The sequence below is a fragment of the Miniopterus schreibersii genome (genome assembly GCF_964146895.1).
Source record: "Miniopterus schreibersii genome assembly, chromosome: 12".
NCBI lineage: Eukaryota > Metazoa > Chordata > Mammalia > Chiroptera > Miniopteridae > Miniopterus > Miniopterus schreibersii.
This window is the reverse complement of record NC_138112.1, coordinates 47,316,467-47,333,971: the sequence shown is the minus strand read 5'-3', so window position 1 is coordinate 47,333,971 and position 17,505 is coordinate 47,316,467. Positions and strand designations below refer to the sequence as shown.

General features: G+C 55.8%; 1 protein-coding gene across 3 annotated transcripts in view; it reads right to left on the bottom strand.

The window, feature by feature from the left end:
• KCNC1 (potassium voltage-gated channel subfamily C member 1) overlaps positions 1–14,346 on the bottom strand; it is a 42,243-nt gene extending 27,897 nt beyond the window's left edge. For 2 of the 3 annotated variants that reach the window (XR_014000027.1, XM_081154310.1), the window contains exon 1: positions 12,514–14,324. Coding sequence is in view for 2 of the 3 variants with exons in the window: in XM_081154310.1 (XP_081010436.1) it covers positions 12,514–13,083 (570 nt within the window). In the remaining variant the exon portion in view is untranslated. Of the gene's footprint in view, positions 1–12,513 lie in introns of all 3 variants that reach the window. The other variant, XM_081154311.1, reaches the window with a different exon arrangement.
• Positions 14,347–17,505: the final 3,159 nt, after the last annotated feature.

The following is a 17,505-nucleotide window of genomic DNA, read 5'->3' as shown; positions in this document are numbered from 1 at the left end:
CCCCTGGGGAATCTGAACCCAGGACCAGGGTGACAATGGTGCCTCAGGCAGCCAGATCTCACCCTTAGTAAGTGCATCCTATGTGCCAGGCACCACACTGGGCTCTGCCCTCTGAAACGCTCTCCTTTCACACAGGAAGAAACAGGCTCGGCCGGACACTTGCCCCAGCCCACACTGAGGCAGCAGGGAGACCAAACCGAGGCCCAGCCAGGTCCATGGCCTGTGCTCTTACCTCTACCATGTCCCCTCCCAACACTCCCCCTGCCCTTGCGATGGTAGTCTCCTCCTGCACACGGCCCTGCATGAGCCATGTTTCCTCCCTCACAAATGATCTTTCTGCCTCAGTCTTAGTAGATTCTCCCAACATTGTTGAGAGGCTGGGGACATCATTATGCAACTTTACGGGTGAAAAACTAAGGCCCAGAAGAACCAGGGCCATGCTGCAGGTGTGGACTGGTCAGGGGACACATTAGGAGCACCATGGCAATGCAGCAAGAAGCACACCACCCAGGGCAGGCCCTGAGCAGATGACAGCCACATGGGCCTCCAGAAGCCCAGCCTCTGGCCCTCAGCCCAGGGCTCTGCCTGGCTCGAGGTGGCCCAGCAGGTGACTGTGTTCCTCACAGCTGCTCAGAGAGCCCCTGAGGTTGAGCATAAAACATTAATCTCTAAGTGGTAAGATGCTGGCTCTGGTGGGAGGCTGGGGTCTAAACATGTTCATAGTCCTGCCCTAGTGACAAGCCCCAAGGGAGTCACACTTTCCCATTCTACCTCTTGCCGGGGTAGAGAAGCTCCCTGGGGAACTGCTGAAGCCTCCCCGGTCACAGAAGCCTTCCTGTAGATGTTAGGTTCATATTCTCAGAACCCCCCAGGGGAGGAGGCCGGTGTGTGCAGAGCATCCTAGAAAGAGGCCTCGTTGCCAAAGGTGAGAATGACAGAGGTGCCTGACTGGAACGCTGTGCTGTGCCATGTACTGTGCTGAGAGCTTCCTGTAGCTTATTTCATGTGGTCTCACAGCAGCCTCTTAATGTGGGGACTCTTGTTATGCCCCCCTCAGAGCCCAGGTGGCTGACGCTCGCAGAGGTCACACAGCTAGCAATCAGCACAGCCAGGCATGGACCTTGGCAGTTTGGCTCCCATCTGCCCATCACCACTATGCTAACCATCTTCTCTCAACACACCTGGAATGAGAGCCAGGTGAGCAGCCATCGAGGGCTATATGAATAAAAATTGCTCACAGGACTTAGTCTGGAAGGGCCCCTCACCTCTGGCTCCCCCACCGACTTCTCTCCAGCTCCACACTGCCTTCAGGGAACAACTCATCCCTTAGTGTGTGGCAGCCATGAGTGGTCCCACCTTCTCTTCCTGGGCACAGATGACCTTTAGGGAGGACCTCTGTCACAGAGGTCCCCTGTTATGTGAGGCAGGAACCCCCTCTCTGAGGTCCAGCGGCCTGGAGGTCCAGACTGTGCAACCCCTGAGGCCATGGGAGGGGAGGGGACAGCAGTGCAGATACGAGCACAGCCAAACACTGCGGCGACACACCGAGGGAGCCTGAGGGCAGGCCCGGCAGAGGCAGGCCCACTGTTGGGAGCCCAGTGGAACTGTGAGGAGCTCTGCTATTTCTGACCTGGTACTGTCTTCTGGCTCTCTAAGCCTGACCCTGACATTGGCTTCTCGCTGTGTCTTCAACCCCAGGGATGCATCTGCTCAGGGCAAGTTGTTTCCTGTGTTCCCCAGATGTCACATGTCTCCCTCCCTCACCTCTTCAAGTCTTGGCTGAAACATCACCTGCTCAGGAAGGCCTTCCCTGCCTAGTTGAAGTTACCACCTCCCGTGTTTCCTGGGCCTTACCTCCATTATATTTCTTTCTCCATGGCCCTTCTCACCATCTGACACACTATTATTCCACGTATCCATTTGTTTCTCCTTGCATGGGAATATAAGCTTGTTGAGGGCAGGTATTTTTGACTGTTTCATTCCTTACTCCATTCCCAGCTCCTAGAGCAGTGCCTGTTACCTAGTAAGTGCTCAATAAATTTTTTTTGAATGAATGAGTCCTAACAGCTGTCTCTGGCAGGGGACCTACACAGACTGTCTTTATGTACAGAGTAGAGGAGTAGGGAGAGAAGTCCCTTTCTGCACTGTGAATGGGGAAGGAAAGAGGCAAAGGGGGGGTCACATCATGGACAGTAGGCCAGGGGTTCAAGGGCTGGAGCCAGAGCCTGGGTGAAGCAGGATCAGGGCTGCTAGGCCAGCAGGGTCTGGGTTGTGCCAGGTGGAAGGGGCATCTGAGGTCCTCACAGGCTTGAGAAAGTTGCCTTCGGCTGCCATGGCCCAGGCTGAAACAGCATCTGAGCCTGGGCCCAGGAAGGCTGGCCCCTGCAGCCCCCTGAGCTCAGCTGTCTGGGGCCACCCCAGCTAATATTAGCTTGTCCCCATCCAGCCTGGCGTCGGTGTGGCAGGGCAGCCCAGCCCCAAAGTGGGTACCACCCACTGGCACCAATAGGAGCCCCAGGCCCTAGCCCCTGGCCTCCAGCAGCTCCTGGGCCCTGCCTGGCCCTTCTGCCCCTGCTCCCTGTGCCCAAGCATCCACTGTAAAGAGGAAATGTTTTAATCCTGAGTTGTGATGCATGTCCCTGCCTGCCAGATTCACCATCCTGGCACACTTGTCAACATCTCAGTTCCCTGTGCTTGGCTCCCAACACAGCCTGGTATCAACGGCCCTCCCTCCCTCTCCACCTGTAGGTGAAAGTTCCACCATTCATCTCTCTCACTCCCCAATACTGCTGGGCAGGGGGAGGCAGAGCACAGATGAGTGGCCAATTACAACAGATGGAAGACTGAAGCTCAGAGGGGACCGTGACCTGCCCAGGACACACAGCAGGTTTGTGGCAGAATCCAGGCCTGCCTCCCAGGGTGACACCCCTGAAATCTGGCCTCTAGGAGGTAGACTCTGGAAGGAGGTATCCTCAGGGCCAAGGTAGGTGAGGTGACCCCTAGAGAGGCACTTGAAGGGAGAGTCAATTGCTGAAAGAAGGAAATAGACAGGGAACAAGTTTGTTTGGATGTTTTATAGCCAAATGCTGATAAAAAGACAATAACGGAACCTGTGGTAATTAAGTACTTATTATGTTCAGCGTTCTAGGCTAAGTGCTTAACATAGTCAATCCCCACGACTTCCTTATGAGTCAGGTGCTGTTAATATCCCTCTCTTGATGCACAGAGAGGTCAGGGAACTTGACCAAAGTCACACAGCTGGAAAGTGGTGGAGCTGGGATTCAAGCGCAGGCCTCCTGGCTTAAGATGCCGTGCTTTGGGGAGAGAACAAGGCTCCAGGTCGTATTGCCAAGTGAGGTAGCCAGGAAGTGCAGGCTGGCCATGAAGCCCACCCACTTACTACTAAAGACATAACAAAGGCTCAATGCAGGGGGATTTGGGACAAGAAGTATGCTAGGCCTTCGAGGGATAGAATCCATGTTGAAAGCCAGTAACTAATGCCTAGAACTTCTCACCAACACAGCTGAGAGAGGAAAGGAGCCGATGGGAGGGAACAGGGGAGGGAGGGAAGTGGACAGGGAGGGGGAGAAGAGAGCCTGCCTGGCCATTGGGGAAACAGAGTCCAAAGGGAGTTGGCCTTTAGTGTTAGTCTGGACCAAGTGGACCTGGGACTTCAGTGTCCCTGAAATGTCACCATCCTAACAGCTTATGCAGTCTGGTTTTAGAAAACAGCTTGTTAGCTCTGAGCTGTGGTGGTTCATAATGGTTGGGCTGATGTCGCATGAAGGAAGGGTTTGGGGAGACGGAGGGGCCAGCATGTGAAGAGCCTCATCTAGCCCTGGGCAATGGCAGGTGGGACCCTGGCTAGGGAACCCCAGCACTCCCAGGACTGCCTCAGCAGACTTTGCCTCTCCATGGTGCCTGCAGGTGTGTGAGATGGAGGGATCGTGTTTCCAGGTGAGGCAAGGAAGGGGGCCAGCCAGTAACAGGCCCAAAGGTGTTGAGCCAATGTTGGACCTATGTCTGGAACTGTGGCTCCTCACCCATTCTTTCAATCAATATTTATCTAGCACCCACTATGTGCCAGACCCTGTTCTAGGTTCCAAGCATCTAACAATGGGTAAGAGACAAAAATCCCTGCCTTTGTGGAACCTACATTCTAGTGGGGGAAACAGACAAGAAACAAGGTAAATAAGGATAATATAGGTAGATGGCAGTAAATGCCAAAGAGAAAACAGGGAAGCCTGGAAGGGGGAGGGAATGGCAGGGTGAGACCTGAGACAAGGACATGAGTGCAGACCTGCAGGAGGTGAGGGAGGAATCAGAGGAGAAGCGCTCTGCCTGGGAAGGAGCGGCAAGAGCACAGGTCCTGAGGCAGAGGCACAAACAGGGTGCTGGTGGGAACCAAGGGGGCCAAAATGAGCTGGAGGAGAGAGGCAGGAGGGCAGAGGGATTGGTGGGAGGTAGGAACTCACCTGGAGGTCGTAGGGAGTTCCTTATAACCCTCATAGGGACTTGGGCTCCTCCCTGAGCGAGACAGAGCAAGGTGGCTCGGTCTGACTAGCATTTTACCATGGTGGCAGGGAGGATCACTTGCAGCAATCCAGGGGATAGAAGATGCAACTTCAGTCAGGAAGGTAGCAGTGAAGGTGGTGAGACACAGTTGGGTTCTGGGTATGTTTTCAAAGTGAAGACAACAGGATTTGCTGAAGTGTGAGGGAAAGAGAGAAGTCCAAGGTGATGGCAAAGTTTCTAGTCTGAGCAACTGGACGCAGTTGCCATTTACTGAGCTGGGGCCTCACACCCAGGCCCATCACCCTGACACCAATATCTTGGGCACCAGGAAAGGTGAGAATCACCGTGAAGCTCTGCCACCCTGGATGCGCCCGTCCAGGCCTCTCTGCACCCTGACACTTCCCCTTGACTACGAACTGTTGCCCACATCAGCGTTTCTCAGACTCTAACGTGTGTATGACTCATCTGGGACTCCTGTTAAAATGCAAATTCTGAATGAGCAGGTATGGGGTGGTTGCTAAACTCTTATTTTCTAACAATTGCTCAGGTGATGATACTGTGGTCAGAGGACCACATTGAGTAGCATGAGCCCCCATGCCCCACTGCAGACCCTCGCTCTCTGAGCATCAGCATCACCTGGGAGTGGAAACATCCTGACCTGACCCTAAGATCTAAGAATCAAATTCTTGCTAGACAGAGCCCAGGAACCTGACCTTTTTTGAAGCATCCCAAGTAATCTAAGAGTCAGCCGGGGAGTTCTCCAGCAACCTCCCCTGCAGCCCCCGTAGCAGCCATTGCAAACACCCCTTCCCCAGCCCCATCCAGCACAGCAGCAGCTCACTGCTCCCCTCTCCCAGTGTCCCTACCCATCAAAGCTAGCGCCCTACCCTGCTCCAGCCCTACAGCCTGGCTGGGTATCTCCTCTCGGAGTGCACCTTTCTGCAACTCTCACAGGGAGGACAGCCAAGAGAAGGGCCTGGGAGAGAGGGCAACAGGTGCCACCCATTGGGCCTGAGCAAACACACCCAAAAGAGGTGGTACCCCCAGGGCCTGTGCCTGTGAAAAGGCTAGGTGAGTCTACTGTGCCACTGATGGCTCCTAGGGGCCCAGCACCAGAACAGACCCCAAGCAGAGCGTGATTACTATGCCTTGAATGAATGAATGACAGCAGGCTGAGGGAGCCTGAACGAGTGTAGGAGGAAGCTCTTCAGAGCCCCTTGCCCTGGGCTCCTACCACTTGGTATCATCAGCACCAGAACAGCTCACATGAGCCCTAGAGAAGAGCTGGACTGAGGATGAGGAAGGAGAGCTAGGGCTGAAGATGAGGAGGCCAGGGAGGAGCTTGGCAGAAAGGAGCAGCAAGAAACATGGCAGTTTCCAGAGTAGAAGGCCTTGAATGCCGAGCTGAGGAGGAGCCAGCATTGCTACCATACGTCGCCTCAGGCAGGATAACTTATAATCCTCCCCAAGCTCTCTGCCATCTCCCTGCAGGCCATGTGGAGCCTGCAGCTGGGGGCAGTTAAGGCACCTTCTGAAAACTGTCTCTCTGGGGGTTGCCAGAGCATTTTCTTAGCACCTCCAGGCTGAACCCTCACTTGCCATTGTTCAGGGGCCAGAAATGGCTGAGCAGGTTCCCTGGTAACTTGTTAGGACAGAGTATTTGGTGGAGGAGGGAGGGAACCAGGTAAGCACCCAGCCTGGGCCCACAGCAAGCCACAGACCCCACCATCCCTGGAAGCACCAGGAGACAGTACTGAGCAGTGGTTATGGCAGAGCTCCGGTGTCAGGCAGACCCAAGTCTGAACGCTGGCTCTACCGCTCGTCAGCTAAGTGACCTTGGATAAGTTACTCAACTTCTCTGAGACTCACCAGCCTCCTCTGTGACACTGGCATGCTAAAAATAATACGGTTCCACAAGGGTTTTGTGAGAAGTAAATGAGAATATGTAAATTAAACCCTAAGATTTCTGATACATATTAAGTGCTTTGGTAAACAGTAGCCGTTAGTATTATGATTCAAGAAAGGAAGGGGGTTCTGGAAAACCCTGCTTGGGGAATGATAAGAGTAGGATTTTGGCCGATCTCTGGAGGTCTCAACTAGCTGTGCTGGGCCCTGAGGGTGGAGTGGGGAAGAGAGGTGGGAGGGCAGGCAGCTGCTTATTCTCCCTCTCTCAGTGGGGGAAATACAGGGAGTAGTAAGAGAACAGCACAGGTGAGCTTTGGTGTTCTTTAAAAACTGAGAGCCAAAAGAAATGCAAATGGCCAGACCCTGGGCCAAGAGGCATGGGTGTGAGTTTGAGTCTCACTGATTCCCTGTGTGGTCTTGGACAAGTGTCTTTCCCTCTCTGAGCCTACTGAGGATAGTGGCTAGAGGTGGCCCGGGAGCACCCACCTGCTCCAATAGTCCCATGCATGCGGAAGGTGGTACCCCCCCCACCCAAGCGTTTCCCTTATTGAATAAGGACTGGGCAGCCAAGAGTCCCTGAAACTTCTTAGACCCCACTCTTCTTCTGAGCCTGCACCCAGGGAAGGGAAGCTCAGGCAAGGGTGGTAGCCAGGCTGGCCTGAGGGCTGACGGGAGGCAGTGGCTTGAGGACCTGACCTTTTGGTCCAGAGCAAATACACTGGTCATGGGACTGCTCAGAATAGCGTAGCACTATATTCAGCTGTCTTGGAAGTTCCTGAGATCTCTGGCTCAGGCAGCAGGCCTTGAAATGGGTCCCCACCAGGCCTGCTCCCTCACCACTGAGATGACAATGGGAGGCTGGAGCTAATCTCCAAAGCTTCTGGCAGATGCCAGACCTCCTGCCCAGAGTTAGGGAGCACAAATTCCTACCCCCAGAGCACCAGACTCCAAACATTCCCTGAGGTGTCTCAAGGTGGATGGGGGTTCCCAGGCTACTGAGTAGAGAATTAGAGACCTGGGTTTCTGAGCCAGCCCCCCAAATAACCTGCTCACATGTGACCTTGGGTAAAGCACTCCTCTCTGGGCCTCAGCTTCCTCATCTGTCATAATGATAGCTTCTATTATATTGCTTATATAAGAAGCTTAGCATCTGGAGTGGGAGACAAACCTGAATCAAGCAAGGCTGCTAACAAACATTTTACTACAAATCAGAGAGCTTCTCTGAAGGGAAGGATTCTGGTTCTGAATCCTGACCTGGCCTGTGGAGTCTGAGAAGGCATCACTCATCACCAAGGAAGTGATGTTTGAAGCAGGGCGTGGAGGATGAAGAGGGGCAAACTAGGAGGAAAGAGTGCTCCAGAAGGAATAGCATATGCAAAGGCCCTGAGGCAGGCAGACCCGGCACATGCAAAAAACTGAAATGAGGCCAGGGTGGCCGGAGCTCAGTGAGTGATGAGGAAAGCCAGGTCAGAGACTGGAGAGGCAGGCTGGGGAGGCACTGAAGGGTGTTAAGCAGGCAAGAAGGTGAGCTGTCAGATTTGTGAGTTGAAGAGACCTCCGTGAAGTGGAGAATGAACTGGAGGTACTGGAGGTGGGAGAGCAGTAAGGGAGCTGTTGGAGAAGTTGGCCTGCAGGAAACAGTGGTGGCTTGAAGCTGGAGGATGGACATGGAGACAGAAGGCAAAGGATGGAGTCTAGAGAGTCATGAAGTAAAATGATAATACACCCAATAGGAGTAATAACAGCAGTCAGTATTTATCAAGCACTTACTGCATGCCTTGGGGCTCTCCACATATTACCTCAGTTAATCTTCCCATCAGCCCTCTGAGGTGAGCTCTAGCATTATGCCCATTTTAGAGGTGAAGAGGCTGAGAGGCAGAGAGTAGGAGATGCTGGGTTTGAGCCCTTCTTTACTAGGAGGGGCGATGAGGGAGGAGGTTGGAGGTACCATTCAAAGACACAAGGACACCTGTAAGAGCATCATGGGAAAGAGAAGAATACTGAATGGAGGATACACTGCGCAGGGGGCCCTTGGGGTGGCTGGGAAGGGAACGCACCCAGCCCCTTCGCCACTGCTCATGGGTCTCCTGACCTGGGGAAGTGGGCTATGAGGTGAGGGGGCAAGCTGCCTAGGAAGGCCCTGGTAGCAGCTCTGTCCCCAATCCCTCTGCATGCCAAGCCAAGGCTCCAAGAGCCCCGTGTCAGCTGGGATCCAAGGGAGAAACAGAAGTCTCTGGCTGGGCTCTTCATCCCAGCCACCAGGTGAATTTCCTTCCCAGAAGGTGGAGGAAGCGTCAGACTACATCAGATCCCATGGAGGTGGGGACAAGACAGAGCGACAAAGACCTGGAGGAGGGGTGGGCAGTGGGGTAGATGGAGGTGGGGCTTCCACTGGCACTTGCTTGTCATTTTGGAAGGACAAGTGACTCTGGGGGACACATGTCAACACACACACACACACACACATGACAATACTTTCTAGCACAGGGACCACCGATGGCTCTGACCTGACACAGAACAATGTTCCTGATGACAACATGCAATTCATAGATAAAAGCCAAGGGCCTCAGACCTGTACCGGCGGCCCCCAAGGAAGAGAGGAGGGCAGGTTTCAAGTCATGGCTGCCCCAGGCCACCCCAACACAGTCCTGCCTGCTCCCACACCTCCCACAGCTTTGCCTGCTAGGACTGCTGTTCCCTGCCATCTGCCTGGCTAATTCCTACTTTCCCTCAAAGCTTCCCCCAGCATCACCTGCTCTGGGACAGTTCTTACTCTCACAGTCCCAGGAAGCCCCTTCACAGCCCTTACCACGCAGTGTCATCATCCTTTGCTTGTGTGTGCCTGGTGCACGACCCATCACCCCAGAATACAAGCTGGGCTCATCGTGTCCCAGCTCCCCTCCTCACCCCCTCAGCCTGGGTGCCCAGAAAACCACAGGAGAGAAAGGCCAGGGAACCAGTTGCTCCAGCTAGCACTGTCACCCCTGAAAGCTCAGATGTGACCTCCCACCCCCGCTAAGTAGCCTCTATATTCCAGAGCCAACACTAAGGCCTGGATGAGGTGGCCTCATCACCCGTCCACGCATCGACAGCTGGCCAGGGCTACAGAGTATTTCTATTGAGGACGGGAAATGAGAAGCAGAGCCGCTCACTAAGGCAGCCCAGAGGTCCCAGGAGGTCGAGGCAGCAGGCACGAAGATGGTCTGGAGTTTCATCTTCCTCAAGGCTCACTCAGGCCCAGGCAACACAGGGTCTCTCACATCTCACATACAAGCACACAAAGCAACACTGACAGTTTTTCACACACAGTCTATATCATACATAGCATTCCCCACTCCCCACACAGCCTTACACATACACACATGCACACACATGTACAGCCTCACACACCAATGCACTCCTACTGACCTCAAGTCTTTCACACCTCTCCCAAGAATCTCTCACATACATACACACATGCACATATCCCCATACACACACATGCAGCATCTCTCTTACACATATAGTCTCTTTTCCTCATACACACTTTCCCCCACGCAGTCTCACTCTCACACACGAAGTCCATCTCTCAAAACACACACAATCTGTCTCTCACACTCACACAGAATTTCCCTGATAGAGACGCAGGATGTCACAGCCAGTTTCACCACACACGCACCACCACACCCGAGTCTCACACATATTTTTATTCTCCCACAGTCTTTCTCACACACATGAAAAGTCTCTCACAGCCACATAGAATCTCTTTCACACAAATTCTCTCACACATGCAGCTTTTCTTTCACACACACACACATACAAAATGTTACACACATACAGGATTCTGGTCTAGAATCTACAAGAAAAATTTAAATCCCACCAATCTGAGGAGGCCTGGGGCCCTTGTGGGGGAGGGGTAAACAAAGGTGACAGCAGCAGTGGCTGAGCAAAGATGGAGGGGGGGAGGGAGGGCAGCCGGCTGGTCCCTGCGCAGATGAGCCGCAGAGAGGCAGCGCAATGCAGCTAGGCCTGCCAGAGGGCAGCAGGAAGTCTGGGTTCTAATCCAGGCTCTGCCCTCAGTTCTGTGTGCCCTTGGGCAGGTCCCTCCCCCTGTGGGCCCCAGTGTCCTCATCTGTCACCCAAGGAAGTTGAAATGACTCTGTTGTGGCTCCTGGGGAAAGAAGGTAGCATTGATAGACTCGTGTGGGGGCACCTTCTAACTTACCTCCATCCCCCTCTACTGCCCAGCTTTTCCCTCCGAGTCTGTTCTTCAATGGACACTTGATAGAATCAGGACTTTTCTATAAGGTTTTGTACGCCAACGAGATTCCAAACCACCCTAACCAGCCGATTTAACTGCATTGGGTGATGGCCACCCTACAGACTAGGAATGTTCAGTGGGAAAAGATGGACAGGGGAAGGGGCTCGAACCTGCCTCAAATGACCCCTGCCTATTCTGAAACTCAGAGACATACGTCAGAGCCCTGAAGCTGAGCCCAAGGTGGCCAACTCTGAGGAGGATGAGGTCCCAGGAGACCTGGTTCTAGTCCTGCTTAGTCTCTAGCTCCCTGGGTGACCTTGGGCAGGGTCCTCAGTGGCAAAAGCGGGAGTTTGGCTCTCTCCCTAGTAACCTCACCCCCATACACACCTATTCTAAGACTTAATGTATAACACTTTGACCTGCTGCCCCCTCCTTAAAGGATGCTGAAACACTGAGTGTTTTATCTCAGTCACAAATCTACCAGGCCTGCGCCTAAACACAGCTTTTTTCCACCTGTGGACACCTCAATGCCCCCAAGTCCCCTTCCCACACTGATCCTCAGCAGCTCGGCAGACACTCCTGCCCCCTTCCCTGCCCCATCTTTGCCCCCAGGTTCTAGTGGGCAGGAGGGAAGGCTTGTGGAGCAGTAAAGGACAGTGGGCAGAGGCAGAGGTTAGCCCAGTAGGGGGTGGGGGGTGGCAGCTATGGATGGGGGTGGGGCTCTGCTCTAAATTACTAACTGTGACCCTCTCCTTCATGCCTTAGGCTCCATTTAGGCCTCTAGGACAGAATTCAGTGAAAGCAAGGGGTATCTCTTCCAAAGTAGGTGGCTGCTACCAGCAAGTAGTACTAAGCTGCTACTGGCTGCCCAGTTTTGGGCTTAGTTAAGTAGCAAAAACCCTTAGAATTCACCAGAACTCCCTCTCCTATTTTACAGATGAGGAAACTGATCCAGAGAGGCCACCTGAAGGGCCAAGGTCAGGAACAGGGTGCCCTTCCTCCCCTGTAATAAACTGCTGTCAGGAAAGGGGAGTGGCGGGTGAAGACACACCCACCTCTCACTGACTTTCTCCCTCTAAGTTCCCCCTTTGACCCCCTCTCTGCTCCTGACAGGTCCAAACCCAGTGGCCCCCTCCAATACCCTGCCCTTTTGACGAGGAAGGACAGGCTCTGTTCCCAGGAGCAGGTTTCAGAAGAATCACAGCCACCTCCCCATAGCTGAGCCCTACACAACTACCAAGCTAGTAATTAGCCATAAAGATCCCCCTGGACCACCTCCTCAGAATGGCCGGAGGCTGCTCCCTGGGGGGGGGGGGGCATCTCAAGCAACAGACCCAGGCCTCAGGCTCTTGTCCGTGGGCCTTGGCTTGCTCCAGATGCCCTTACCTGGGAAGGAGGAAGGGTGCCCAGCTTCCCTCCCCACACCAGAATCCAAAGGGCAAATCAGACCTTCACAGTGCACACCTGCAAAGACACAAACATGCATGCACAGGCGCTCCTACACACTCAAACATATGCACATGCTCACTCATTCTCACTACATTCTTTACCCGCCCAAATATACACCACCACAGTTACATAAATATGCACACACAATCTACTCACACACACAAACATACCCATTCATACTCGCTCATACATATTAAATCTGGAAATACAAACAGACCTTACATACACAAAAACTAGTCACCCTTGAAAAAATCACAGCCTCTCTCTTACACACACACACACACACACACACACACACACACACACACACACCACGCGCCCCCTTTCATCTGACTCCCTAGGTGCCAGTTCTCGCATCCGCCCCACCCCTCCCCCTCTTCTCTGACGGCCGACTTGTCGCTTACCCTGGCATAGCGGGAGGAGTAGGGGTCCTCGAAGAGCGCCCAGATGCGGGGCTGCCAGCGGCGCCAGAAGCCGCCCGTCCGTCCATCGGGGGAGTCACTGAGCGCCAGGCGCTTGGTCATCTCCAGCTCGTCCTCGCCGTCGCCCGAGTCTCCAGGGCCGTCGGCGTCCCCGTCGTCGGCGCTGTTGTCCAGGGGCGCACCGCCGAAGCTGTCCAGCGCCTCCTCGGCGTCCCGGTGCTGGCGGTAAGTCATCCAGCAGCAGGGCTCCACGTCGGTCTCGTCAATGCCCCAGAAGGCCAGCTCCTCCTCGTAGAGCGGCCCGCACACGTCGGCCGGGCAGTGCAGCTTGCCTGTGCGGTAGTAGTTCAGAATGTGCGCGAAGACGCCGGGGTGGCGGTCGAAAAAGAACTCGTCGGCGCGGGGGTCATAGTCGAAGTGGCTGTGGGCGTCGGGCTCCGCCAGCCAGGCGAGCCGCGTGCCGGGCAGCGTGCGCAGCGTCGAGCGGTACGTCTGGTGGCGCGTGCCGCCCACGTTGATCACGATGCGCTCGCTCTCGTCCCCTTGGCCCATCGCGGCGCCCCCTTAGGCATGGCGCGGCCCAGGGACACCCATGGGAGCGGCCGCCAGGGGGTGTTGGCGCCGGGGAGGGGGGCGCGCGGCCTCCTCCCCCCTCCCCCCAGCCGTCGGGGGGGACAGAGGACAGCGGCTCTGGCAATCCCAAGAGCGACCCAAGCCCCTCAGGGCGATTTCTGTCGGGTGCCGGTCCAGGGCAGTGAGTGTGCGCGGGATCCCAAGGGTCTCTAGGCGCCAGATGTAGGAGGGAGCTGGTCTGGCTGCGGAGGAGGCAGAGGAGGAAAGAAGGGCGGGAGAGAGGGAAGGAGGAGGCAGGGAGGGGGGCGGCGCTCAGCGGCGAGCCCCGGGAGGGGGGAAAAGAGGGTGGGGGGACCGGGCTCCCGTCCCCATCTCAGCGGGAAAATGTACAAAGCGACACAAAGCTTTTGGGGGTAAGGTCAGCTGCTCCCAGGACCAGACAGATAGACCAGCCCCCGGAAGGAGGAGGGTGGAGAGGGGGCCGGGAAATTCGCGCTCTGTTGTGCGGTGGTCGCCTCAGCGCGCTCTTGACGCGGGGGAGATGGATGCCCGCTGCCTTCCTTCCTTGCGTGGCGAGGCTGCAGCTCGGGGCGCAGGGCGGGCTCGGGCCCCCTCCTTCTTTCCTTGCCTAGCTGCCTGCTCCCCCCGGCGGCGGGCGCGCCTGCCCGGCCGCCCTCCCTGCTCGCTCCTTCTCCCCGCCTCTTGGAGGAGATGGAGGGCCCCCCGGACAGGGGCGCCGGAACGCTGCTCGGTGCGGCTGCCGCCGTGGAGCGCCGCGCTCGGTGCGCTCCGGCTCCAGCTGGGGTTCCGCTGGGCTGCGCTCGGACTCAGGCTCCCGCTCCGGGTGCGGTGCTGAAGGGACAGCTCCCAGACTGTTGCGGAGCTGTGTGGGGCCCGGCAGGGGCTCTCCCGGCTAGATTCGGTCGGCGGGGCCGGCGGGCACGGGCTCCGGTGCCTCCGCGCGCCGCGCTCCGCGCCCTCCTTCAGGCAGGCGGTTGGCGCTGCTGGCCGAAGCGAGGGGGCTACGGTGGTCGGGCCCGGGAGGCGGGGGTGGCGGGTCGGGGCGTCGCGAGGCCAGGAGAGGCCGGGGAGGTGAGGCGCGGAGCGGCCGCCGCCGCCGCGACGCTGCTGCCGCCCGGGTGCCGCTCGGCTCTCCTGCTCGCTCGCTCGCTCGCGCGGTCCGCGTCCAGCCCGCCGCTCTCCGGACACAGGCACACGGCGCGCGCAGCCGCACTCGCCCCCGGAGGGAGGCGCCGCGCTGGGTCCTAAAAAGCCCTGATTCCGCGCCCCCTCCCAGCCCCGCGCGGAGCTGGGCCTCCCTCAACCCCGGCGCTGGGGGCGCCCGCCCCGCATGGCTCCTGCAGCTCCCAGGGAACCCGCCGACGCTTCACTTTCGGGGAGCGCCACTAGATGGGAGAGGTCTCCGGGAGACATCTAGACCAGCGTCCCCGGGTCAGACTGAGGTGAGAGGGGCGTCTGCACCCGCCCTTCTCTCTTCAAACTGGGGACGGTCTTATCCTCTAGTGAACCAAGACGCCCCCGATCCCTATCAGGGACACCTTGACCTGGACCAGTATGGGCCGCTCCAAACAACCCTTTAATACTGACCCTTGTCACGGAATCTGGAGCCCACATGATCCTTTCAAAAGCACCCTCTCGCATGGACCCCAAAATGTCTCCCCCACCCCCATACACACGACATACATGCTGTCCTCTAAGCTCTCTACTAACAATCCAATAATCCTGGACGCTTATTAACCCCTTTCGACCCCTTACTGACCCCAGGCCTTTCATAACTTCAGGCTGACCCTAGTCTCCCATGAGTGCCACACATTCTACCCTATTGATCCTGCTCACTGATCCTCCCACACTAGCCCTGGATCCTTAAGTGGGGATCCCCTATGAGAAGGGCAGTCTGGGCAGAAGGTGGTCCTGAGCATTGACAATCCCGCCTCTCCCCATAGGACTTCAGCTGCCCTGGTTGGTAAGCGGATTCTGTGTCTGGGAGCTGGATGGGAGCAGCTGCCTGCTGTAGTTCCTACAGCTTCAAAGATGATCCTGGAGGTGGGAGTTGCAGTTTGGGCCTTTAAGCCTTCCTGGCCAGTGTTTGGTGCCAGTGCCTCAGTTTACTCGACTGAGCAATCACTCCTTTACTCCTGTTCCAGGCTCTGTCCCAGGCACAGGAGCACAAGAGACCCTGTCCCCGAGGGGTTCCCAGGCTGGTGGGGAAGTGGGCAGGTGGGCCTGGACCAGGATGGGAAGGTCAGGCCCAGCTCCAGGTGGCTCTGCCGGGAAAGGAGCTTATTGATCTCAGCCCAGCTCAATCGAACACAAGGCTGCCTGGGCAAAGGGCTATTTAATTAAGAAGACACGAGACTCATATTTACCTGCGGGCACTTGCTAACTGTGCAGACAGCTGTCCCTTGACACTGACCTGCAGACACTGTTGTGGGCCTGGGGACAAAGCTGTGCTTCAGGCATCTCTCTCCTTGCTTGGCCAAGGGAATCCCAGCCCAGCCCCAGGGAAATCTGTGTGTGGTGGGGGAAAGGTTTGGAGGAGTAGAGAGAGTTGGAGAGAGGCCAGGGCAAGGGCAAGAGATGAGGGATGAGAGAGAAGAACAAGAGGAGAGACAGAAAGAGGCAGAATTAGGGCAGAAACAGGGGTGAAGATCGGCAGAGTTAAAGAGAAGGCTGGAGCATGGGGCCAGTATGGAGCGAACAATCCTCCCTCCAGAGATCAATCTGTTATTCTTCTAAATGGGAGCTATTTTCCCTGCAATCTCAGAATAATGCAGGGGTGAGAGTGCTTTGAGTTTCCCTCTCACCCTGACCAGTGAACCCTGTCTCCTACCCATGAGGAAGCCTGACCTTGTGTGGTTCAGCCTGGCCCAAATTCAGATCTCCTGGGCATAGGGTCTCAGAAAGCTCTGCCCCAATGCAAGGAGGTGACAAAACAGAGAGATGGACACCCCAGCAGGAAAAGAAAATGATAGACACAGAGAGATGGAGACACACACACCCCTGGCTGGGAGAAATCAAGGTGGGAGAGAGAAGGAAGAGGAATTTCCAGACCTTCCCTTCCTTCCAGCCAGATGTTCACCCCTCTTTACCCCCCAGGGACCCTTCTGTGATTCTGCCAGGCACAGGGCCCAGGGCTCCATCCCTTCCCTCTCTTGTAGAACCACATGGGATCAAAGTATGACTCCCCAGCCTTCACTCTAGCTCATCTCATTCCCAAAAAGTGACTATCATCTCCTCCAGGGATGCTGCTTGTTTGCTTCCCTGCACAGTGCCCAGAGCACAGGAACTCCTCATTAAAGCCTGGGATGATCTGAGAAAGGCCAGGACAGAGACCAGGATCCTAGAGTCCCAGTGCTGGAGGCTCTAGGAGCCTGGAGCCCTTAACTGAGGCTGAGTCAGGGAGAGGGACTTACCTAGGGCTTCTCAGGGAGTCAGTGTGGAGCCCACTCGGGCCACTACCCATGGTGAGTCACAATGGGGAGCTGAAATGTGCCCCAGATGGTAGAGAGAAGAAGAGGGGAAGAAGGGAGAGGCAAAGGGCTCCTAGTAGGGGGAAGGTTGGGTGATTAGGAGCTCTGGTCAGGCCTGGCCCAGAAGGATGTGCTAGAAAAAGAAGCAGGCCAGGGTTGGAGGGAAGGGGGGTGTCAAAGGGTGTCCATCACACCCTAAAATCCCCTGTGAGGCAGAGAAGGCTCAGAGAGAAGAGCCTCCCAGGTGGGAGAGGGTAGGTGCCCCCACTGTCCCACTTTAGGATTCTCACCTTCATCGTTGATGACACCCCCCCAGCCTAAGCCTCAAAGAATGCCCCCCACCTTCTCCGTCCTAAGCAGGGACATAAAAGTCTCTTTTCTCACACTCTCTTCACACTGTAAGAAGGCTGGCATTTGCAGAAAGCCCAGAAAAACCAAGAGGGCATTACAGGAAAAGAAGGGAAAAGGCCCCAGAGAAGCAGGGGTGGGAGGAGGACCTGCTGACAGAGCCTTAGCTTCTCCCCCACAACCACTAACCACAGACCCTCAGCCCAGCTGAGAACCTCATTCCTTTTCATCTTTGAGCAGTGCCCCCCCTTACTCATAGCCATATGCCCCTCCCTTGCAGAGAGAAAAGCTTGTGGTCCCATGCCAGGGTCTTTGGGATCAGTGGCCTGGGCAAGGGGCAGTGAACTACAGACAAGGTAGTGGTGTTCAGTGGCCAGGAGCATAGAACCAGACTGCCTGGGTTCAAATTCCAGCTCCACCATTGACTAGCTGTGACTTTGGGCAAATTACTCAATTTTTTTATGCATCAATTTATTTATTGTTGGATATGAATAATAATAAGCCCTATATCCTTAACACCTCAGCTCTGGAATTTTTCTTATTCAGACTAGAGGGGAGGTGT